This window comes from Eurytemora carolleeae, unplaced genomic scaffold, assembly GCF_000591075.1.
Source record: "Eurytemora carolleeae unplaced genomic scaffold, Eaff_2.0 scaffold291, whole genome shotgun sequence".
Lineage (NCBI taxonomy): Eukaryota > Metazoa > Arthropoda > Copepoda > Calanoida > Temoridae > Eurytemora > Eurytemora carolleeae.
Window position 1 is genome coordinate 280,874 of NW_019396567.1, and position 25,002 is coordinate 305,875.

Consider the following 25,002-nt stretch of genomic DNA (forward strand, 5'->3'; position numbering starts at 1 on the left):
TAAGGTTACCATTTCTAATCGGGCATGTCCTTTCCTAAATGGAGGATCACTAGAAATGACACAGACTAGTGCAGAAAGATTATAGCATCGATAACGTATTTGAAATCCACTGTTAAAAATTATTATTACAACACTTTTAACTTCACATTCATGTAAAACTAAATAGCACGAAAAAACGAAATTTTACATGTTTTAATCATAACCCGACTTATTATAGAGCTATTGTGAAGAACAGTAATGTTTTAATATTTTATAATTTTATAATAAATTTACTTTTCTTTTTCTTGTGCGTAAAATCAGTACTAGAGTAGTTACAAGCTCTCAACGTTGTGGCCGTTGATTGTCTGCTTTATTAACCCAATGGCCGTGCGGTACAGTACAAATTGGGACCGGAAAGGTTGACCCGGCTCGGAAATTCAAATGTACTTCGACTGCCCGTGGTGGCAAAAATGTCGTTTACATTTGACCTTCTTCTTTTGTTCAGTTTTCAGTGCATTCAGAATAATATGAACACGGGCAGTCACCCCCCCACTCACTTTCTTTTAAGGTTTAAACCTCTAAATAACGCGGGAAATGTCCCTCTGGATTCTGAGTTCTGATTATTAGATAAAATTATGGTTATATATAGAGAGATGTCCAGAAATGATTCAATTTATATAGTTCCTCGTATTGAACGAAGTTAGAACATTATCAAATCAGACTGTTTTATCTATATTCTACAGGGTGACCCACAAAGAATGAGACTGTAAAGACGACTTGAAACTTTTAAAATATGACGATCCCATGGTTAACGCTTCCAGCTCGGATAAAGCCTAAAATGGCTGATTAAATTATTTGGCAAAAAAAGACACAATTTTGCAGTTGCGGGGCCGGAATTATAAATATAAGGAATAGATAGTATGCATTCTTGTACAGTCATATCTGAATTCTCCTCCATAGTGGGTAACCCTGTGTCAGATAACCGAAAGATCAGTGTAAAGAATGGATCACATAACACATCATGGATCAGGTAGCACATAGATCAGGTAGCACATGAATCAGGTAGCATATAGATCAGGTAGCACATGGATCAGGTAGCCACATGGATCAGGTAGCACATGGATCAGGTAGCCACATGGATCAGGTAGCACATGGATCAGGTAGCCACATGGATCAGGTAGCACATGGATCAGACGAAGGATGGATTTATAAAACTTTTTATCACAGAAAAAAAAACAAAAAATGCCTTCGTTTATGGAAAATCCGAAATCTATTATAGCTATTCTTATACAAATGCAATGTAACGTTTAAGTAAAAAGTTCATAAAAGATGGGAGGTTTTAAAATCGAATTCATTTTCCTAAACAATCCGAGAAATAGTAATCAAATAAAGAAAATGAAGTCTGTTCAGAAAAAATTTAAAAATTCTCTTTTTACCAATATTTTAATATCTTCGTAAAAAGAATTAACTCGCTATAAAAATTGACATTTTCATAATCTAATTTTCTAATTTATGATTAATTTACAATTTTTCTACTGTTCTAATCTTAATTCTAGTTTCTAATTTCTTGTATTTGGTCCCAAGGCGAAATGGAAGACTATGTTAACACAAATACAATTTAAAAATATGGAACTAATCCAAAAAAAAATATTTTTTATATATTTGTAATGATCATGGATGTATGAGGAGGTTTGACATGGGACTGCTCGGGCTCGCCTCTATAAATTTGGGATTAAACAAACTTAGTTCCATGAGCTACAGGATACAGATCCCACATGAATAAAAGTGTGTTTTGAATAACATACGTAACATTTGTTAGGATTAGATAGGCTTACGATTTCTTTGTAAACAAATTTTTTGCCTGGTTTTTGCAGAAGTAAGATATTTTGGGAGTTTAAATATTTGTCTAAAATCTTAAATTTGTATCTTTATTTTAGTCTTGGATATGTATGATATTTCGACCTAGTTAAGTTCAGTTTACATGTTTAAGTTGTTTTCCCCGCAATACTTGAAAATTAATTTCTTGTTAAGTATACAGTGTATATATATATATATATATACTGCCTACATTGTTATGTGAGTGGGGGGTATGTATGCTAAACTTAATTGCTTTATTTAGAACTTAAATTGATTGCAAGCAATCTAAAGGAAACTTGGATTTTCAGTGTAAACAGAAGATTGGAGTTTGTTAAACTTGAAGGGACTGTTCATGTTATTTTAGAGTAAACTTGAAGGGACTGTTCATGTTATTTTAGTGAGTGGGGGGTATGTATGCTAAACTTAATTGCTTTATTTAGAACTTAAATTGATTGCAAGCAATCTAAAGGAAACTTGGATTTTCAGTGTAAACAGAAGATTGGAGTTTGTTAAACTTGAAGGGACTGTTCATGTTATTTTAGAGTAAACTTGAAGGGACTGTTCATGTTATTTTAGAGTAAACTTGAAGGGACTGTTCATGTTATTTTAAAGTAAACTTGAAGGGACTGTTCATGTTATTTTAGAGTAAACTTGAAGGGACTGTTCATGTTATTTTAGAGTAAACTTAAAATAAATAAGTTTATTACATAGATAAAATAAATAAATCAAGAAGCTCTGTATCCAGTTTTCCTTTGTCTAATTCTGCGCTGGGGGGAAGTCAACTTGGACGAATTGCTGGTGGAATCAGTTTTCTTAGCAGGATGTTTTTCTTTTCTAGCATTACAGTGGGCACTCCTTTTCTCAGCACTCCTTTTCTTTCTAGTTTGAACAACATTAGACTCAGTTCCAGGATTTGACTGCCGTTGTTGCTGCTGCTACTGAGGTGGTCCCCTATAATCAGACTGTTGTTGCTGTGGTCCCCTATAATCAGACTGTTGTTGCTGTGGTCCCCTATTATCAGATTGACCAACTTGACCAAACTGAGCCTGAGATCCTTGCATCATAGTTTGATAAGGAGGTCCAAAGTTCATGTCTAGATTACCTTGAAATGGTTGCTGCATGCCCTGATCTAGCCTCCAGTTTCCCTGATTTTGGTTTAAAATGGGCTGGTTGGGTTGGTACATGTTGGGCTGGTTGGGTTGGTACATGTTGGGCTGGTTAGGTTGGTACATGTTTGGCTGGTACAAGTCAGGTTGGTACATGTTGGGCTGGTACAATTCAGGTTGGTACATGTTAAGCTGGTTGGGTTCGTTCATGTTGGGCTGGTACATATTGGGCTGGTTAGGTTGGTACATGTCGGGCTGGTTGGGTTGGTACATGTTGGGCTGGTACATGTTGGGCTGGTTGGGTTGGTACATGTCGGGCTGGTTGGGTTGGTACAAATTTGGCAGGTTGGGTAGGTACATATTTGACGGGTTGGTCTGGTATTGGTTAGGTTGGTACATGCTAGGTTCAGTCCTGTATTCACCCTGGAGCGGATTACTTTTGCCATAAAGACTTCCCCCCTGAGAATAGGAATTGTCAGGTTGAGGCCCATATGACGCAGGTTTAGGATAAGGTTGTGTCCCGGCAGGTTGCTTGTAAATACCCATGGTTGAAGAAGGATTAGGATTTCCAGCTCCGATGATGGCAGGACCATAGGGTCCAAGTGGAAGTTCACCCCTTGCTCCTGTGGCTCCATATCTGAACAAATTAAGTGAAATTATGTTTCTTTCTCCCTTTTACCGGCAACAAAATCAAAACGCCCACCCATAAAATAATGTTGAAGAATTCCCTTTAAAGGTTGCCCTAAACATTTGCAGTCACTTTTCTAAATTTCAATTACGTGAAAGTACTAAAATTCAACTTACTTGATGTTGATAGCAAAGGACTTCTTTCCCCTCTTCTTGAGAAGCGCATACAGTTGATTATAAAACTTCTCTGCTTTAGAAATACATTCCTTGTATCCTGTCTTCTTATCATCATACCAGAAACATCCGTCTCTATCCTGGGTACAGGTCTCCTGAGTAGCAACACAGAGACAAGCAGTAGTTGGGTCCTGGAGAGCCCTGTATGGATCATACCTACACCGTCCTGGTAAACTTGATATATCCAGGTTCCCATAATGATCCAACCAATTAGGATCAGATCCCTGATATTGACCCGGGTTAGCCTGACCATGCTCCTTCTCATGAGGACCTCCAGTTACCACTGAGCCCCAACCTGGAGAATAAACGGCGTCGAACTTCAGTAACTCCCCCTGCTTAATCTTAGAACAGGAGACAGGATCAGCCACATTGATCGCTACAACAGTTCTGCAGTTTGTAGACACCTGAAGCTCATTAAGTCCGTTGCCAACAGATCTAGCAATCCTTTTCCCAGTCCAGTTCCCATGTCCTCTATGATACCCTCCAGGTCGAGTCAAAACAGATTCATCGTTCACGGTTTCTTCAGATACAAAAGAATCCTCAGAATCATCATTGTAATTATCCTCAACAGTTACTGTATCATCTTCTGATCCTTCACCCCTTTTAATAATACCAGCTCCACAAAGACTTAACCCAACAATAAATACACAAAATATCTTCATTCTCACAATTTATAACCCAATCATGAACATACAGACAATTGACAACGCTTCTCAAACGATCTTTTAGAGTAAACTTGAAGGGACTGTTCATGTTATTTTAGAGTAAACATGGAGGGACTGTTCATGTTAGTTTAGAGTAAACTTGAAGGGACTGTTCATGTTATTTTAAAGTAAACTTGAAGGGACTGTTCATGTTATTTTAGAGTAAACTTGAAGGGACTGTTCATGTTATTTTAGAGTAAACTTGATGGGACTGTTCATGTTATTTTAAAGAAACCCTCCATTTACCTAGAAACATGCCTCATTCCCATTAAAACCATCTTCTAAGCAGAAAAAGGCCAAAGGAATTGATTCTTTGGAACAAAATCAAATATTTAAACCACCATATATTTAGAACTCGATGTTGTAAACCTTTGATATTTCAAACTCAGATTATTTGATCTAACAGAATTCATAGTTTGAAATATCTAAGGTATGCAACATTTGGTTCCAAAGGTATAGTGATTAGAAAATCAGAGTTTGATGTGGCAAAGACTCAATTCCTGAAATAAACACACTATGAAAATGATAGATATATGTAAATATTTACGCCTGTAAATCTGGACAGGCTGTAAGAGCCATGATCTTCAGTATTTACAGAGAAAGATTTCCAAGCAATCCCCATTGGTCCAATCAGAACCAATCAGATGCCAACCTGACTTTGGTTATACACACGCCTCAGTCTTTCTATAGACTGGGGTTTCCTCGCGCTTAAGCTTTTAAAATCTCAGCTCAAAATGCAAAGAAATGTTATGTCGCTTATAATGAATAGCGAGAGATGGTTGAACTCCGTAAAAAAGCTGAACCTCTTCTCTACAACTTGAACCAAGGTTCACTTAATTCATGTTTTTTTTAAATTAAAATTTGGTATCAAATGAGATAGATTATTTGATTTCTTCTCTTTAAAATTAAATTTAACATTTAAAATAGTTAGAATCCTTGAAAAGTATATTTAAATCCAATAATAATTATATTATATCCAATTGTTAACATTGTTTCTTCCAATAAAATTAAGGGTTAACAAAAAAGTACAGTGATAACCAGAAAACAATGAATTACAAAGACGACATTACAGCAATACTCAAATGTGTTTTATGTTAATAGAAAGCAAATAGTTTTAATAGACACTTAATAAATCCCTAATTGAGTGAAATGGGTCTGTTTACATTGCACAATTGCTTTGTCATGCTCATTAGACTTTTTAAATTAATAACTTTATTTTACAAGTCGACTTCCTATTTTAGAGTTTTTTGGTTAATCCTGTATATGACTTTAGCGACATCAATGGCTAGATTTTATCTATAATTTTTTAAATTCCAGTGTTATAGCTTTACACTTATTATTTTTAAACAAACCTTCAGATCTTAATATTTAAAGAGTTTAAGGATGTCTTTAAAGTTTTTTTTTCGGGATATACCCTGCCATCTAATACATTTTTAAATGCGATTCATGGCTTTATAATTGCGCTTCAGAAAGAGGCAAAAATAATGTACTTCCGAAGGTTTGAATCTTCACTGTTAAAGGGACCGTTCACTTATTTGGGTAATTTCATGGTAAACTAATTAGCCTATTAGCTTTTCATTGGTATTAATCTTACTTTATTGTTTAAAATTCCAGGGAAAGGTATGATACCTTTGCATAGACAGACACAATTTAAATGCTTTTTTTTCAGTAACAACAGCCCAATAAAATCAAAAATTATCATATTTCAATGACATCATGTGTCAGTCATTATATAATAAAGTATAAAAACTTTTGATTTTAGAATAAGCAAGAAATATACGTTTTTCGTGTTTTTTTCAGGCCACAGTTGTCTTTGAAAAGTAAGACTAACCAATAAATCTCCAATAGGCTATTTAGTTTGCCCTCAAACACCCAAATAAGTGAATGGTCCCTTTAAAATAAGACTTAATTGAAGATACATTGCAAGGATGGAAGGAGGTCCAATGGAAGATGATTTAAAAGAAAGGATGGAAGAAGAATGAATGGATGATGATTTGAAAGAATGCATGGAAGAAGAATGAATGGAAGATAGGTTGTCAGGATGGAAGATGAGGAAGAGTAGAGAGATGTTTCCCAAGTTCTAGTTTCCGTCCATTCTCCTAAATAAATAAAATCTAGAACTTTGAAATTTTTCGTTTTTATCATTGAATCAATTAGGTTTTAGATAGGGTTTAAATCGAAATGTATGTTGAACGAAATTTGCAAAAATGAACGAACGAAATTTGTTAATTATCGTTCAAAATTTTCGCGAATTTCGACGAATTTTGGACAAAATGTTCGACCTTATTTTCGTGAACATTTTGTCCATTTCGTCGATAAAAATCGAAATTTTTCCATTTTGCATCAAGAAGATTGGGTTTCCGAAACAACATGATTAAAATGATAATTTTATTTTAATTTAATTCCACGTCTCTCTCATCTTTTCTATGACTGAATACTTTTTTGCTTAGATTTGGGTCCAAAACTTATTTTAGCAAATAATCCCAGGAAAATAACATTTCCTACAAGGTTTACTATTGATATCGTCTATGTATGAAAATCTATTAAATAAATTTTTGATCAGTGATTTTCTGAATTTCTATTTTCAGATCTAGTAATGGTAAACTGTTTATAGTGTGGAACTTGGACTATACAGGGTTGCGCAAAAAGGATGAGACTCTAAAATCTAACTCAGAAGATCTTGAAATTGGTTTTCTGTCATGAATATTTAGTTCGTAAATGATTAAACAAAGCAAAAATAAGTTTAAAGCTGCGGGGAACATTTATTTAACAATTATTAAGCAAAGACGCAAACAATTCTGATTTTTGTCTTAGAAGGACTGTAAAGGAAAAATGGAAGGGGGTATAGGCTGAAAGATAATCACTTTAGCTCTTGATCGCGACCCATGAAAGTTTTATCTGATGTTCCTATCTCGAGAAATTGATTTAAAACTGTGTTAAAATAATACGAAAGTTCATATATGTGAAATTTAGAAAATCTTAAACTTAAATCACGTGACTAGAACTATCACCAATGGCAGAGCAGTATACTGGTCACGTGTCTCCGCCTGTATCACTGCACTGCCATTGGTGGAATTTCTGGTCAAGCAATACGGAAGTATAAATAATATTATGAATTAAATCTATCAAAAATAGAAATAACAAATATAAAATTAGAATTGGAGTAAAAATAATTTACCATTAGCTTTCTCTGGGATATCATCGTTTTCAGATTAGTTGCATATTTGCTGAATTTGATCTATTTAAACCCTCTACTTTTATGCAAAATTGAATATATATTAATTTTCGTATAAATTTGACACAGTTGTATATCAATTTCTCGAGATAGGAATATCAGATATAACTTTCATGGGTCGCGATCAAGAGCTAAAGTGATTATCTTTCAGCCTATACCCCCTTTCATTTTTCCTTTACAGTCCCTTTAAGTTTCATCCTGCAAAGTGACATGGGTCTATTTACAATACACTATTGTCTCTTTTTCATTTTCTGGTTCTCATTGTATAAACAGTTTAACCCCGAACTTCGGAGACGTCACACGAATTGATAAAATGTACGTCGTTTTCTACACCTATACTCATGGAATGCTACAGTTCCAAATATATGTATTATTTAATTGACTAATTATATCTCTTATATCTCTTATATCTCTTATATCTCTTATATCTCTTATATCTCTTATATCTCTTATATCTCTTATATCTGTTATATCTCTTATATCTCTTATATCTCTTATATCTTTGTAAAATTATGTCCCTGCATACTTCAAAGCTATTTTTTTTACAGTTACTGAGATTTAGATTGTATAAAAACCCATTAAAAAATTGGCAACAGGACATTTTATAAATTCTTTCGATATCTCCAAAGTTCTGGGGTTAATTTAAATACCTGTGTTTGTAGTAAAAGTGAATATGTTACTGGGGTTACCCCAACCATGGATATTTCGGGCCTAAAGCAAAATAATCAAAATATTAGTCATTTTTATTAAATCCTTGTATCTTTACAACCAAACCTCGTGGATCTTATTTAATCTATGAATTCTAATATTCAAATATCTAAGTTTATACTACATAGGGTAGCAAAGATATAAGATTTAGAAAATTAGACATTGAAGCAAGATATGCATTTCTTTAATTTGAATTCTTATTGGTGTGAGAACAAAAAAAATCTATTTTTTTTTTAGTTTATAGTTTATAATTCATTATAAGATAAATGCAGCATAAGCAGGGTGTAATTAAGGGATTTATTAAGTAAGAACATAACTAATTAATAATTTATAATTCATAATTAATAATCAATCATTAATAATTAATAATTTATAATTGACAAAAAATAATCTATAATTAATAATTAATAAATAATAAATAATAATTAATAATTAACAATTAATAATAAGATAGTAATTAAAATTAAAAATTAATTATTGATAATCTATAATTAATAATTATATAACAATTAATGATTAATACTTAATAATTAATAATTATTAATAATTAATAATGAATAATTAAGAACTAATAGTTTATAATTAACAATTAATAATTGATAATCAATAATAAATAATTAGTATTTAATATTTGATAATTAATGATTAATAATTGATAGGTAACAACTTAAAAGTCATAATCTAATAATAATTAAAAAAGAATACTAACCTGAATTATTGAATCATAATCAGTGTTTACGTTAAGATTGTTTAAACTCCAGTCAACCTCGTATTCACCCTGAATATGGACTAAAAAATGTTTTTGTTTTTTCATCTGAATTATCTAAAGTTCAGCCCGTCTAATTCTGTTGCATAAAACGCGTTAAATCAACCGTATCCTAGGTACACTAGACGGACTGGGATGGTAAACACGCCCATCTGCCCCTTTAGTAAAAGTAAATTGAACCCTTATGAAGCATAAAGTCTGACCGCGTCAACCTTGTTGCACCGGCTAGTCCTCTCCATAGAGCTAGGTACAGTACAAACTGAGACCGGAAAGGTTGACCCGGCTCGGAAATTGAAATGTACTACGGCTGCCCGTGTATAGACTAGACCTAAACTGGTTGGAATCCTGCAACTTTTGAACTAATGTTACTAAAGGTACTTTATTTAAAGAGGTTATTGTGAACCTCTGTTTTGAAAATAGTGGCATGTCCGATTTACAAAAAAAATTCTGATCAAGAAAAAAATTACACATTCTTATTTTTCTGGCTGAAATTAGTTATTTTCAATTCCGATTTATCTAAAAAGTTACAGATTTATGTTTTGGAGGCATTGTATGGTAATTAAATTTTAAAATTAAACTGAAGAATTAAAAATATCGTTGTTTATCGGATATATTAGTATAAACACTAACATAGTATCGGATATGCCACTTTATAATTTTAGTATGTTAGTGTTCTGAAATCAAACTGCATAAATGAATAACTTTAGCTAAGCTAAATCCGGGAAAGATCGATAACGGAACATTTTTTTACTATTAAACTATTTATAATTTATTTCTACTTTTGAAAATACTTTCTTGAAGTATTTCCACCCTCTTCTAACTAGTACCTAAGCACTTCTTAAATCCAACTGTTTGAATATGTTAATTTAAACAAACTTGGCAAAGTCTACAAAAAGTTTTATAGTTTACAATGGCTGACAAAACATCCCAATTAGGTGGGGAAAATTACTTTGTGTGAATATTCGTTATTTAAACATTTTTGTTATTTATATCCTGGCGCGGTCTTTGGGTTTGCAAACTTTCGATAATTCTCTTTCGCAAAATTTTGATAAGTCAAATTTTCGATAAATCTCTTTTGCAAAATTCTTCGAAAACAAATTTAAAGATTATCCCGGACATTTTCGATAAAATTCGAAACATAAAAAAAATTTTCCTTGGGAACAAATTGGGAACAAATCAGCATTGGAGTACTATTGGAGACTCCCATGGATGTCTAGTTAGAGACCCCTAGATATTCATTAAAGACTCCATGATTTCGATGGAGACCCCCATATTTTCGTTGGAGACCTCCAGATTCTTGTTGGAGACCCCATATTTTCGTTGGAGACCCCCAGATTTTTATTGGAGATCCCATATTTTCGTTGGAGACCTCCAGATTCTTGTTGGAGACCCCATATTTTCGTTGGAGACCCCCAGATTTCTATTGGAGATCCCATATTTTCGTTGGAGACCCCCAGATTTTTATTGGAGATCCCATATTTTCGTTGGAGACCCCCAGCTTTTTATTGGAGAGCCCCATCATTTCATTGAAGACCGAATATTTTCATTGGAGAGCCCCAAAAATTCATTGAAGACGGCTAAAAACGAAAATTTTCGGGGTCCCCATGCAAATATGGAGGTCTCCAATGAAAATCTTGGGTCTCCAACGAAAAGATGGGAGTCTCCGACGTAAATATAGGGGTCTCCAATGAAAATTTGAGGGTCTCCTATGAAATATGGGGAACTCCAACGAATATATGGGGTTCCAAATGAAAATCTGGGGGTCTTCATTAAAAATCTGGGGGTCTCCAACAAGACGTCCATGGGGGTCTCCAATACTGAAGATCTTTTCCCGGACTCGAATTTCAAATTTTTTTTTCTTGGAGATTTAAAAAAAATTTCGCCGCAAAATTTAAAACTCCGTCGAGAAGAAGAGATTTTCTCTATTTGATGGTGAGTTTTATTTGAAAGGTTAGAACTAATGTTTTGATGAAGAATTCAATTAATTATATTTTCCATCAGAGAAATGGATTAAATCCGTCGTCCATTAATCAAAATCCAACAACATATACCTTTCAATATTTGTAGAACAGTTATATATACTTTTCTATTTTTAAAGGGATTGTTCTTTTATTAAAGTTTATACACGAGGCACCAGACATTCATACATTCACTTTTATAGGACATTTTGTTATATTATCGAATTTTCCGAAAGTATTTAAAAACGAACATTTATTTAAAATTACACATGTCTAGATTGTTATAAACAGTTTTCAAAATTAATTTAACACTTTTGCAAATTTGGAAATATTGCATTATTTAACAGAAACACTTTAAGGCAAATTTTCATATACATGGTGTTCTTTTAATTTTGTCAATTTTCAGATTGCTGTTACCTTGTTATTCTTTGAAATTTTTTCCAATCTCTTAAAAAAATTTGAGTGATCAAAATATGAACGTTTTGTTGTATACAATGAAAATTCACAATTCTAATACCAAAAAATTCGCAAATTTGGTTATTTCATTTGAGCCATATTCTAATATGGTGTATTCTAAAGATTTGGTTTGTTCAGAACTATTCTTCAGACGAGTGATTAACTCAGCTTCACAGGGTTTTCATTGTTAACTTTACCACCACTAACAAGAAGACTGTTCATCTTGTTGAAAGCCTTCAAGAGAGTGATTGTTGAGAACTTTGCCAAGGGAATCTCACGGGATACTCTACTGAGGGTTGCTGATAATTTTTTTACCAGAGCCAAATTATGCACATTCCAGAGGAAGGTGGCCAATTTGAATAACCGTTAAAGAAAAATAAGTGAACTAATTGATATAACAAAAAGTTCGTATTTGTATGTTAAAAATGTCTTCAAAACTATATTTCTGTTCATTATTAAGGTTTCGAAATTGGCACAATTAATAGGACACCTTGTATGATTTAGAACGAAAATGTTTGGTTCAATGTAAATTTTGTTAAAATTATTGAATGACTGTAAGTTTCCAAATATCCTGATTCGTGATTTATAATCAACAAACTGAATTGAATCAACTTTTCATCAGATTTCAACCAAAACATAATTAATTTAAGTTTTAGAATGGTTTAGTTAACAATAAATCAACAAAATAAATCAATTTAGAATATTTTTCTTATTTTTTGCAAGCTTAGTCATTTCATCTATTCATCAATTTATCTACCTGTTTGTTATCCTATTGTTTATTTAACTTTTTATCTATTTATCTTCTATTTATCTATTTATCTTTTAATCTTTTTATCTATTTATTTTCTATTTATCTATTTATCTTTTAATCTTTTTATCTATTTATCTTCTATTTATCTATTTATCTTTTAATCTTTTTATCTATTTATCCATAATTATCTATTTGTTTTTTTCTTATTATCAATATACACCCCACGTATACGTGCTATATCTATCTATCTATCTATATATCTATCTATCTATCTATCTATCTATCTATCTATCTATATATCTATCTATCTATCTATCTATCTTACTATCTATCTATCTATCTATCTATCTATCTATCTATCTATCGATCTATCCATTTATCTCTCTTTTTATCTATCTATCTATCTATCTATCTATCTATCTATCTATCTATCTATCTATCTATCACTTTTATCTTTTAATTCTTTTAAATTTTAAACATCTATTATTCAAGTCACTTATTTTGTATGTTTTTTAGAGAAGATGGTTGAATAAACCGAAAATTTGGCAAAAAGAGTTTTTGTTTCACGGATCTGAGAGTGTTAGATTTAGAAGAATTGTATATAAATCAGATATCTATATATCTATTTAACTATCTTTCTTTATATCTATCTATCACCTGAGTTTGACGTTTAATCCTGATATTCCCAGGTACTGAGACAGAAATCCATTCACTTCTGTTCAACTAATTAAATCAGAGATATGTTAATAAAGAGACTGCTCAAGTTTATGAGCAGAGATATTTAANTTAATAAAGAGAAAGTGTTAAAGTTTATGAGAAGAGATATCTAATAAGTTAAGGAGAAGAGATATGTTAAAAAAGATACAGTTTAAGTTTATGAGAATATGTGTTCCTGAGCAGCCCCCCTATTTATATAGTGAGATCCGGACCTTAAGGCTCAAGTTATGACTTTGAATAGTTCAATGAACATAAGACACAGAAATTGTGAAGTGTAAACAGACTTTTTTCGCTTAGTAAGTGATTTAATAACCTACTTGAAAAACTATTTGCTTTTTAACAACTTTAAATACACAATGTACATCAAGAAGCAACCCAACTCCTTTGCTGATATTGGTTTACCTGTTTATAAAGTATTCTATATTCTGTGAGAGGATAGTAGCTGACAGTGATCCAGGATAGTATTCTACTGTGGGACCCTACATACAAATATATATTACTGTGGGACCCTACACGCAAATATATTTAACTATGGGACCCTACATACAAATATATCTAACTATGGGACCCTACATACAAATATATTTTACTGTGGGACCCTACACGCAAATATATTTAATTGTGGGACCCTACATACAAATATATTTAAATGTGGGACCCTACATACAAATATATTTAAATGTGGGACCCTACACACAAGGGACCCTACACACAAATATTTTTAATTGTGGGACCCTACACACAAATATATTTAACTGTGGGACCCTACACACAAATATATTTAACTGTGGGACCCTACACACAAATATATTTAACTATGGGACCCTACACACAAATATATTTAACTGTGGGACCCTACATACAAATATATTTAACTCTGGGACCCTACACACAAATATATTTAACTCTGGGACCCTACATCAAACATATTTAACTGTGGGACCCTACACACAAATATATTTAACTGTAGGACCCTACATACAAATACATTTAACTCTGGGACCCTACAAACAAATATATTTAACTGTGGGACCCTACAAACAAATATATTTAACTGTAGGACCCTACATACAAATACATTTAACTCTGGGACCCTACAAACAAATATATTTAACTGTGGGACCCTACAAACAAATAAATTTAACTGTGGGACCCTACAAACAAATATATTCAACTGTGGGATCCTACAAACAAATATATTAAACTGTGGGACCTACATACAAGTATGTTAAACTGTGGGACCCTGCAAACAAATGAATTAAACTCTGAGATCCTACAAATAAATATATTTAACTGTGGGACCTACATACAAATATGTTAAATTGTGGGACCCTACAAACAAATATATTTAACTCTGGGATCCTACAAATAATATATTTAACTGTGGGACCCTACAGACAAATGTATTTAACTGTGGGACCCTACAAACAAATATATTAAATTGTTGGACCTACATACAAATATGTTAAACTGTGGGACCCTACAAACAAATATATTTAACTCTGGGATACTAAAAATAAATATATTTAACTGTGGGACCCTACAAACAAATATATTTAACTGTGGGACCCTACAAACAAATATATTTAACTGTGGAACCCTACAAACAAATGTATTTAACTGTGGGACCCTACAAACAAATATATTTAACTGTGGGACCCTACAAACAAATATATTTAACTCTGGGACCCTACAAACAAATATGTATTTAACTGTGGGACCCTACAAACAAATATATTTAACTGTGGGACCCTACAAACAAATATATTTAACTCTGGGACCCTACAAACAAATATATTTAACTGTGGGACCCTACAAACAAATATATTTAACTGTGGGATCCTACAAATAAATATATTTAACTGTGGGACCCTACAAACAAATATATTTAACTGTGGGATCCTACACACAAATTTATTTAACTCTGGGACCTACATACAAATATGTTAAATTGTGGGACCCTACAAACAAATATATTTAACTCTGGGATCCTACAAATAATATATTCAACTGTGGGACCCTACAGACAAATATATTTAACTGTGGGATCCTACAAACAAATATATTTAACTCTGGGACCCTACAAACAAATATATTTAACTGTGGGACCCTACAAACAAATATATTTAACTGTGGGACCCTAAAAACAAATACATTAAACTGTGGGACCTACATACAAATATTTTAAACTGTGGGACCCTACAAACAAATATATCTAACTCCGGGATCCTACAAACAAATATATTTAACTATGGGACCCTACAAACAAATATATTTAACTGTTGGACCCTACACACAAATATATTTAACTGTGGGACCCTACACACAAGGGACCCTACACACAAATATATATATTTAACTGTGGGATCCTACAAACAAATATATTTAACTCTGGGACCCTATACACAAATATATCTACCTGTGGGACCCGACATACAAATATATGTTTAACTGTGGGACCCTACAAACAAATATATTTAACTGTGGGACCCTACATACAAATAAAATTAAATTCTGGGACATACATACAAATATATCTAACTATGGGACCCTACAAACAAATATATTTAAATGTGGGACCCTTCATACAAATAAAATTAAACTCTGGGACCTACATACAAATATATCTAACTATGGGACCCTACAAACAAATAAATTTAACTCTGGGACCCTACAAACAAATATATTTGACTGTGAAACCCTACACACAAATAAATCTAACTATGGGACCCTACAAACAAAAATATTTAACTGTGTGACCTACATACAAATATGTTAAACTGTGGGACCCTACAAACAAATAAATTTAACTCTGGGACCCTACAAACAAATATATTTGACTGTGGGACCCTACACACAAATAAATCTAACTATGGGACCCTACAAACAAATAATTTAACATTATATTTTAAAACATATTTTGCTGTTTGACCGTAAATTTATCCTTTCTCGATAAAGTAATTTCTGCCATTTTCGGGGCTAAAGCTTAAATCTATAATAGAATAAAATTTATTAGGCAAAAATAGAACTATTGAATAAAATGAAATGTATTCATATATTTATAAATATCGTTTTTAAACATTATTCGCTATTCATAATTTATTGAAAAATGTTTTTGCTAAACGGATTATTTTTACCTCCCCCCGGACTACTGGTTTTGAAGAGTGGAGATGAGGGTCTGCCATGAACTTCGATAAAGGAACTATATAAACAGTATTAATTAAACTACAATTAGGACTGGGCATGGTAAAGGAACTATATAAACAGTATTAATTAAACTACAATTAGTACTGGGCATGATAAAGGAACTATATAAACAGTATTAATTAACTACCATTAGAACTGGGCATGATAAAGGAACTATATAAACAGTATTAATTATACTACAATTAGTACTGGGCATGATAAAGGAACTATATAAACAGTATTAATTAAACTACAATTAGTACTGGGCATGATAAAGGAACTATATAAACAGTATTAATTAAACTACAACTAGGACTGGGCATGATAAAGGAACTATATAAACAGTATTAATTATACTACAACTAGGACTGGGCATGATAAAGGAACTATATAAACAGTATTAATTAAACTACAATTAGGACTGGACATGATAAAGGAACTATATAAAACAGTATTAATTATACTACAATTAGGACTGGGCATGATAAAGGAACTATATAAACAGTATTAATTATACTACAATTAGGACTGGACATGATAAAGGAACTATATAAAACAGTATTAATTATACTACAATTAGGACTGGGCATGGTAAAGGAACTATATAAACAGTATTAATTATACTACAATTAGGACTGGGCATGATAAAGGAACTTTATAAACATTATTAATTATACTACAATTAGGACTGGGCATGATAAAGAAACTATATAAACAGTATTAATTAAACTACAATTAGTACTGGGCATGATAAAGGAACTATATAAACAGTATTAATTAAACTACAACTAGGACTGGGCATGATAAAGGAACTATATAAACAGTATTAATTATACTACAACTAGGACTGGGCATGATAAAGGAACTATATAAACAGTATTAATTAAACTACAATTAGGACTGGGCATGATAAAGAAACTATATAAACAGTATTAATTAAACTACAATTAGTACTGGGCATGATAAAGGAACTATATAAACAGTATTAATTAACTACCATTAGAACTGGGCATGATAAAGGAACTATATAAACAGTATTAATTATACTACAATTAGTACTGGGCATGATAAAGGAACTATATAAACAGTATTAATTAAACTACAATTTGGACTGGGCATTATAAAGGAACTATATAAACAGTATTTACTATACTACAATTAGGACTGGGCATGATAAAGGAACTATATAAACAGTACTACAATTAGGACTGGGCATGATAAAGGAACTATATATTGGCGACTAAGATGGGGTTTAGGGCTGAGCGCTTTTTGGAAATTACCTAACATCTTGAAAATTGCCCTGTTCCAAAAATCTTTGTTACTTTTTTAAATAACGGTTTTCCAAGATGTTCACTGTTCTTTATTGATTGAGTTATTAATGCTAGTTAATCATCATAGTCGAATACTAACGATAAGTGTAATTGTTAACGATGCCTTATGACTCATCAATACAGATGGCTCTTTCAAGGATTAATTTACAAAACGATATGTGTTCCATAAAGGAAAAAAACGACGTACTTGCATATTTCGTCAAAAAGGGTGAAAGTATCAGGATAAAGCACATTTTGTAGCCAGTAAAAACAACGTAATTATTTTTTATTTCAATATACGACGACACTCCCTTTAGACACCCCCCCCCCCCATATGCTATTGGTTGAATGATTGAGGAAGGATTGTTATCTAAAATTGGCAGAGAGGGATCTAAATGTAAAATTCTGTAATAAAAAGGAAATGATAGAAATGGAATTAAATTGAATTGGAAGATTGGAATATGTTTCAGGGGACAGTGCACGTGGTTCAAGAGCATACTTGTAATGCTGGACTCTCATATCAAGCTAAGAACTCAATATTGAAAAAGGAATTGAATCTTTTTGCAAAAAAAAACTCTGATTTTCTAATCCCTATTTCTTTGCAATCAAATGTCGTAGACCTGAAATAAATTGCACAGGACCAATTAATATATGTTTGAAATATGAAAGCTGCAAACCATCAGATTACAAAGATATATGTATTAGAAAATTTTACTGTGTGGCAAAGCCTTTTAAGGATGTGAATTCTAAGGTCTTTCAAATAAGTTTTGAAAACAAATACAAAAAAAGGCAGTTTAAAGTAACATGATTGATACTATACAAATAGACGAAATTTCGAAAAAGATAAGGGATACATAAGGATTTGTTATAAAGATATTAGAAAGATAGATATATAAACTGAAGAAAAAAGATAAGGGATACATATGGATTTGTTATATAGATATTAGAAAGATAGATATATAAACTGAAGGAAAGATAAATACAGATTTAAGATAAATGATAACATAGGAATGCATAGATGAAAAGATAAGCAAATAGATATGGAGATAGCAACATAGATAGATGGAAAGTTAGATCTCAATTGCAGAGGGAACTCATTCAAAAAGAAAATTGGATTCGATTGGAGCTAGAAAGAAGATAGAAGATAGAAGATAGAAGATAGAAGATAAAAATAAAAGATAGAAGATAGAAGATAAAAAATAGAAGATAGTATATAGAAGATAGAAGATAAAATAGAAGATGGAAGATAGAAGAAAAAAATAGAAGATAAAGGATAGAAGAAGGACGATTGAAGATAGAAGATAAAATAGAAGATAGAAGATAGAAAATAGAAGATAGAAGATAGAAGAAAAAAGATCAAATTAGCTGTGCACACACACTGAACATGATTTATATATGTACACTATACAGTACGGCATGTACATGTACTATGTACTTTGTAATTACCTAATAGTTCCAACGCTGTTAGAAGCTTGACAAGTATAATTCCCAAAGCTCCCCGAATCTGATCTAGAAAACATAAATATTTTTGAAAAATGCAATTTTCGGAGAAAAATGTTTAAATGCAATTGGACAGAAGATTAATCTATTTATTCAAGGTTTAAAACAGACAAAATCAATTGGATTGAAACTACTCTATTAATAATGTACATCGGTATATTGAAATAAATAGAAATAAATATCACGAAATAAAAGTTTATTTAAAAACCATGATTTTTTAACCAGTAAAGATATTTTCGATTAAGAGTATTTCAAAATCTTTCGATTTTTATGAGAATTAACTGAAAATAGTTAATGTTATAAAAAGGTAAGGTGATTGCTGAGGATGTTTTTAGAAAAAGTTTTTATAGTTGAACAAATTTAAGCCTTAAAAAAAATTAGCTACAAAAAAAATTTCAAAATAAAATATGCTAAAACAAAGTGGCAACATACAAAAAAATTGTTATTAACATTTTACACCAAACCAAATAGATTTTCTGAGTTGAGAAAATCTACCAAACATTTTAAGTTTTGCATTTTCATGGATTTTCTAAAATAAATGGAAAAAGTTTGAAAGGAGGAAAAGTTATTTTAAACTGGGGAAGAGTAAAGAGAAGTAAAATCAGGATAATTTAAATATATGAGGCTCTGGTCTTCGTTTATTCATTATAAGAGGGGGAGTCTGGGGACATTAGGACATCCCTCAAATCTGATATGAATTGATATATTTCAAAACGAGTGTACCAACCGTTTGAAAAATTGACTTGGTTAATATCTTTGGCTAGACACGGGCAGCCGTAGTACATTTGAATTTCCGAGCTGGGTCAACCTTTCCGGTCCCAGTTTGTACTATACCTAGCTCTATGGACAGGACTAGCCGGTGCTGTGCAACAAGGTTGACGCGGTCAGACTTTATGCTTCATAAAGGTAGAGTTTACTTTTACTAAAGGAACAGAGGTGCGTGTAGAGTAAGATTTTTACTAATCTTAATAAAATCGAACGATGATACAATTTTAATTAGAACATACATCATAGATCTTTCTGAAGCCCTTTGAAGACCAAATAATCTAGAATTATTTTAAACGGAAATTTAAAACTATGTCGAAAAGTACCAAGATGGAGGGAGTATTTTTGAATTCTAAATAGGATATAGTGCAGACTAATTATAATTCAGTAGATATTGACTTTATTCAAACTATTTGTATTATAATCCAATATTTACTTTTAAAGGGTCTACCTTAATTGCAAGTAATGTTCCATGTAAAGACGGCAATGCTCGATTTACAAGATTTATAAGAAGCAACTCAGAAATTATCAAAAATAATCACTTTTCAAGTCAGAATTACGATGGTGCTTTCAAGGGTACCATTGTGAATCAGATATGTCCATCTTTGTCTGTTACAATCCATTAAAATTACTTTAAATACTTTTTATAAAATAAGAAATATAGATCGAACATTTTAATCATATATATTGTGCAAAGTTTAATATTTCAAAACTAGACTTTTTAATTTAACAGAATAAATAGTTTTTAAATATCAAAAGAACTAAACCATCGGATTTTAAAGATATAGGGGTTAGGCAATCAGAGTTTGTGGCAAAAACTCAATTACTATGACCTAAATAAAAATTAGTTGTGTCCCCAACTTCTGAAAACGGATTTGAATAATTCACATAGATTTAGCCTGCTTATAAACAGTCTCATCATTTTCATGACAGGGTCGACTTTGAAGTGTTACAACACCTTGGGCTTTAATTTTACCACTTCAACTCATAAACATGTACATGTTAGCACCATAAACATGTACATGTTAGCACCATAAAGCATTGGTTTTCAAGAAAAAATTGGAAAAAAACCCATAGATTTTTGCTTGAGAACTTAAAACCTTAAAATCACAGTGAATTATGTGGAGCTCTTTAGGACTTCCCGCATATTTCAAAGCTATTTATTTGTTTCTAGAATTTCTGATATGTATGTACTTGTATAAAACGTATTGAACAAATGTCAAGACTACTTTTTATAAATTCTTTCGATGTCTCTCAAAATCTGAATTGAACTGATGTTCGTAATTTAAAATGCTTTCGAAATTACGAAAAAAATGTTAACTTTTTTCCAACATCGTATCCAGACATTTTAATGAATTGTCATTAAACTAGGAACATTCCTTTTATTATGCATATTTTACATTTTCTCTAAAAAGAATAATTTTAAATATTTAAATATTAATAAAAGAGAAAAAGTTGAATTTTACGAAAGTTGGGTTAAGTTGAGTTCTGTTCACTTCAAAGTGAATTCAGATCAAAAATTAATAATTCTAAGTTTGAATATCTACAGGATGTCCAACAAAATAAGATTTGCCTAAATTAATAAAAATAATATTAAATAATAAATTCTCAGTTTAAAGGGACTGTAAGCGTAATTTTAAGTGACTTTTCAAGCAAAGATGGAAATGCCCGATTCACAAGGCTATTTAAAAGCTTAGTCTATATAAATCTCTATGTTTCAACTCAATTGTTCTAAGTTAGACCAGACTTACTGAGTTTTTTCGAATTAATTTATTTCAGATTAAACTCAAGGCTTTGAACTTATATTAGTCTCAGGAGCAGCTTAGTCTCCAAATCTTTTCCCAAATTATCTAAATTGCCACCGTTGTTACCTTTCAATAATTAGATTATGAGAATCAGAGCCAGGATCGTACTCAGGTCTTAGGCCATACATGCCTAATTAAAAGGTATATTAGAGCTGTTAATAATAAATTAAAAAACCAGATATATAGTAATTCAAATCTTTTTCAACTTCAGTTTCATTATAGGTCTCTGATTTATTAAAAAACCAGATATATAGTATTTCAAATCTTTTTCAAATTCAGTTTCATTATAGGTCTCTGATTTATTAAAAAACCTTTTGTGAAAATTGTTTTTGAAAATTAACATTTATTATTCTCTGACTAAATAAAATCGATTTTAAGAAATGTAGCTCATGATTTCGTGATTTAACTGTTTTAACTCTAAAGAAAATGAGTCTTTGTCACAAACTCAAATGTTCAAGTCCCTGTATATTGGTAACCTGATGGCTTAAGCTTTAATAAGGGGAATTAGGATTGGAAACATTGAAGATTTCAATCGTACGTGCAACTCTTTTCCTTTCTCTAAAGTCATTTTCAATTCCATTATTTTGTGACACATGTTATTTTTGATGATTGGTTTAATAGCTCGTTTAATTGCTCGTGGGACAAGATATAAAACAAATGGAACCGAGTGTGAATCAGGAAAATTGGAGGACAGTGGAAAAGAGGGAAGCACCACTCTCTCTACCCCCCCTCCCCGGATTAAAGGAAGTGTTCGCGAAAAATGAAAGGGGGTATAGGCTTACGGCGAAAAATAAGCGCTTTTGATCGCTACTAACACTCTAAAAAATGCAATTTTGGTCTTTAGCATCAGGCATCAAAGTTCTTCTTTCATATTTCAAATTTCTTCTTTCATTACTCAAATTTAGTTAAATATTTTCCAAAATTACAATCTAACAATACTTGTTAATAGCTTACACATTGTTCTCTCAGCATGTGTCAAACTTTGTTATATGACATCTTTATTTTGTCATGTTACAGTTTTCTTTCATTGTAATTAGCCGATATTTTAGTTTGTGTAAGATTAAACAAATTTTGATTTATGATCAATCAAAACGTTGAACCATCTGCCGGGCTGGCACGGCTCGCACGGCTGGCTGGAGGGGGAGAATCAGCTGACTTTCCAATTAGTGACAGACAGTTTAGTCTGTTAGCCGACAGCGCTTGTACCTACGTCAATTCGATCTGGAAATTTGGAGATTTCAAAAAGATTTAAAGGGAAACCTCCAAGAAACTGGAAGAACAAAATTAAAACTTTTTTAAGCCTTTGTACACTCTCTCAAACTAATGCTTGCATTTTCAATGCTTTGCTTGAAAGAGAGTATCAATGCAAAACCAAATCTTCCATAATTCAGACTGCAGAATCTACTTCTACAAGAATCAAATGTTGTCTAAATTGGTGATTAATTGATGTCCAGTTCTTTAAGCTTTGAATTGTAATAAAGTGTATTATAAACAGCAAAACTTATGCTGCATGTTACTTTAAAGATTTGTATTAAGATCTTATATTTCTGCCTCATGTATTTGTATTATAAAAAAATGTGATAAACTTGAAACTTATGACGTTTAAATTTTTGTTTTTATCAATTGCATTTTTGCAGATTTATGCGTTTTAAAAACTAATAAATTGTATAAAAAAAATTGAAATTTTACATAACAGCCGGATATTTATGTAACAAACAATTTGAATTTAGTTAAAACAAATATTGAGAGAATAGGTGGCGCCACCTGTAACAACCTCTTTTGACGGGTCTAGATTCAAAGCTGAATAATCATATAACAAATGATTACATAGTTGCGCAGTAAGTTGAAGGGACATCCAACAAATTTTGACGCATGCTAATTTTTAAACCGCGCAGTGTCGCTGGTTGAATCGACATGAAACAAACTTTGTGAGATGATAATTATATGGAGGCGCGGCACAGCGAGCGGACAAACACCGGTTGATAGATCATGTAACAAACTTTGAATTAAGGCGACTGAAAATACATTCAACAAAATTTGACGAATGATTCTACTAAGGTGTATTTGAGTCCGGTGCTCCAACAAATTTTGTTAGATGAAAATTTGAGATTTCTTAGAGTGAATCTTACTTCTATCTGTTGCGTCTATATGGAGACATTGTTAAAAACGACTCATACCGAAAAGCGTAGCGTCTATACAAATTTTGAAAGAAATACGTTACGTGTTTCAGTATTAGTCGTTTTTAACAATTTTCTCTTTATAGACGCAACAGTTAGAAGTAAGAAAGTGCTTGACATCAATAGACTATTTGTAAACTCTAAAACTTGTATTTGAAAAAAGGAATTGAGTTTTTGAGACAAACTCAAATTTTCTAATCCTTATATCATTACATCCCATTATTGAAGAGTGTAGGCTTTTGATATGTATTTAAAACTGTAGTATTTCAAACTAAGATTATTTGGTTTATCACAATTCATAGTTTAAAACATTTAATGTTCGACCTTCACACTCTGGGCAGTAGTAAATTTGAATTCGAACAGGACCTGCCTAGTTTGTAATGGCCTGCCAGATAACAGCGTGTACTGACCCGATCCTATGATACAGTACGTCGCCCTAACCAGACTAACATACGACAGGGGTCAATTTTCTTGGCATAGTCTCGTCGGAGGGCTAACCATGACAACTCCCATGGCGCGTTCTGACTTGTTACAGTACCCAGCGTAATCCTATATAGGCCTATTTGACCGACCCCACTGGCTCAGTCCACCGTGTTCAAAATCATGAATTTGGGTGGGTACGTTTTCAGAATCGCTTTTTTAAATTATTAAATAACGATGACAAAAAATAAAGTAAAACTTCTATAGTAAACTTATTAGATGTTTAGGAACATATTTCTTAAAAGAAATTTGACAATAAATGTTAGAATCAATTATTTTGTTTTCATCATTATATTGAATTTCTGATTTTCTGTGAATTTGTTCGCAGATTTCTTCAAATTCTTCAAATGTCGTTTTTTTCAACAAAATTTCCAGATAATCTGCAGAAAATCTCTGTGAATAATGAGAGATTATAGAAACTAATAATTGAGTATGATTACTTATTTTCAATGATAAGAGTTAATTTTTATTTCTTCAACCTGTTCCTAAATAACTAATAAGTTTATCGTAAAATTTTGTTTACATTTTTTGTCGTCGTTATTTAAAAATTAAAAAAAATACCTATTCTGAAAATGTACCCAACCAAATTCCTGATTTTGAACGTCGACTTTGCGCTCAAACTCAGGAAATATACGTCATACAAAATTTTATATGTCTCAAATGAATCTTAAAAAATTGTCC

General features: G+C 31.7%; 2 protein-coding genes across 9 annotated transcripts; both read right to left on the reverse strand.

Annotated features, from left to right (window-relative positions):
- Positions 1–2,758: 2,758 nt before the first annotated feature.
- LOC111705631 (altered inheritance of mitochondria protein 3-like) lies at positions 2,759–4,515 on the reverse strand. 8 transcript variants are annotated; one of them, XM_023478241.1, is made up of 4 exons: positions 3,747–4,515; positions 3,203–3,579; positions 2,848–3,109; positions 2,759–2,817 (listed from the first exon to the last, which is right to left on the reverse strand). In XM_023478241.1, exons 1-4 carry the CDS (start codon positions 4,463–4,465, stop codon positions 2,772–2,774), a joined length of 1,404 nt encoding a protein of 467 aa, XP_023334009.1. In that variant the 5' UTR covers positions 4,466–4,515; the 3' UTR covers positions 2,759–2,771. The 8 variants fall into 8 exon arrangements, with proteins under 8 accessions (XP_023334009.1, XP_023334014.1, XP_023334013.1 ...); XM_023478246.1 differs by having other exon boundaries at positions 2,759–3,008; positions 3,057–3,098; positions 3,231–3,579; positions 3,747–4,514; XM_023478245.1 differs by having other exon boundaries at positions 2,759–3,008; positions 3,057–3,107; positions 3,216–3,579; positions 3,747–4,514.
- A 1,354-nt stretch (positions 4,516–5,869) lies between these two features.
- On the reverse strand, positions 5,870–21,807 carry LOC111705624 (MAM domain-containing glycosylphosphatidylinositol anchor protein 1). The gene is made up of 8 exons (XM_023478224.1): positions 21,731–21,807; positions 19,041–19,103; positions 16,236–16,300; positions 13,501–13,577; positions 13,039–13,104; positions 9,160–9,228; positions 8,393–8,453; positions 5,870–6,606 (listed from the first exon to the last, which is right to left on the reverse strand). The coding sequence occupies exons 1-8, from the start codon at positions 21,790–21,792 to the stop codon at positions 6,413–6,415; spliced, it is 657 nt and encodes a 218-aa protein (XP_023333992.1). The 5' UTR covers positions 21,793–21,807; the 3' UTR covers positions 5,870–6,412.
- Between the last annotated feature and the right edge of the window lie 3,195 nt (positions 21,808–25,002).

Excerpts from the sequence above, each read along its gene's own strand:
- LOC111705631 (XM_023478239.1), bottom strand. The coding sequence starts at position 4,465 with ATGAAGATATTTTGTGTATTTATTGTTGGGTTAAGTCTTTGTGGAGCT. Across the intron at positions 3,580-3,746 it reads TCCTTTGCTATCAACATCAA|ATATGGAGCCACAGGAGCAA; the intron begins GTAAGTTGAATT and ends TAATTTGTTCAG. Across the intron at positions 3,110-3,202 it reads GCCCAACATGTACCAACCCA|ACCAGCCCAACATGTACCAA; the intron begins ACCAGCCCGACA and ends AACCTGAATTGT.
- LOC111705624 (XM_023478224.1), bottom strand. The coding sequence starts at position 21,792 with ATGTATGGCCTAAGACCTGAGTACGATCCTGGCTCTGATTCTCATAAT. Across the intron at positions 13,578-16,235 it reads AACCAGTAGTCCGGGGGGAG|GGTCCCACAGTAGAATACTA; the intron begins GTAAAAATAATC and ends ATTTGTATGTAG. Across the intron at positions 6,607-8,392 it reads CACTTTTACTACAAACACAG|GAGAATGGACGGAAACTAGA; the intron begins GTATTTAAATTA and ends TTATTTATTTAG.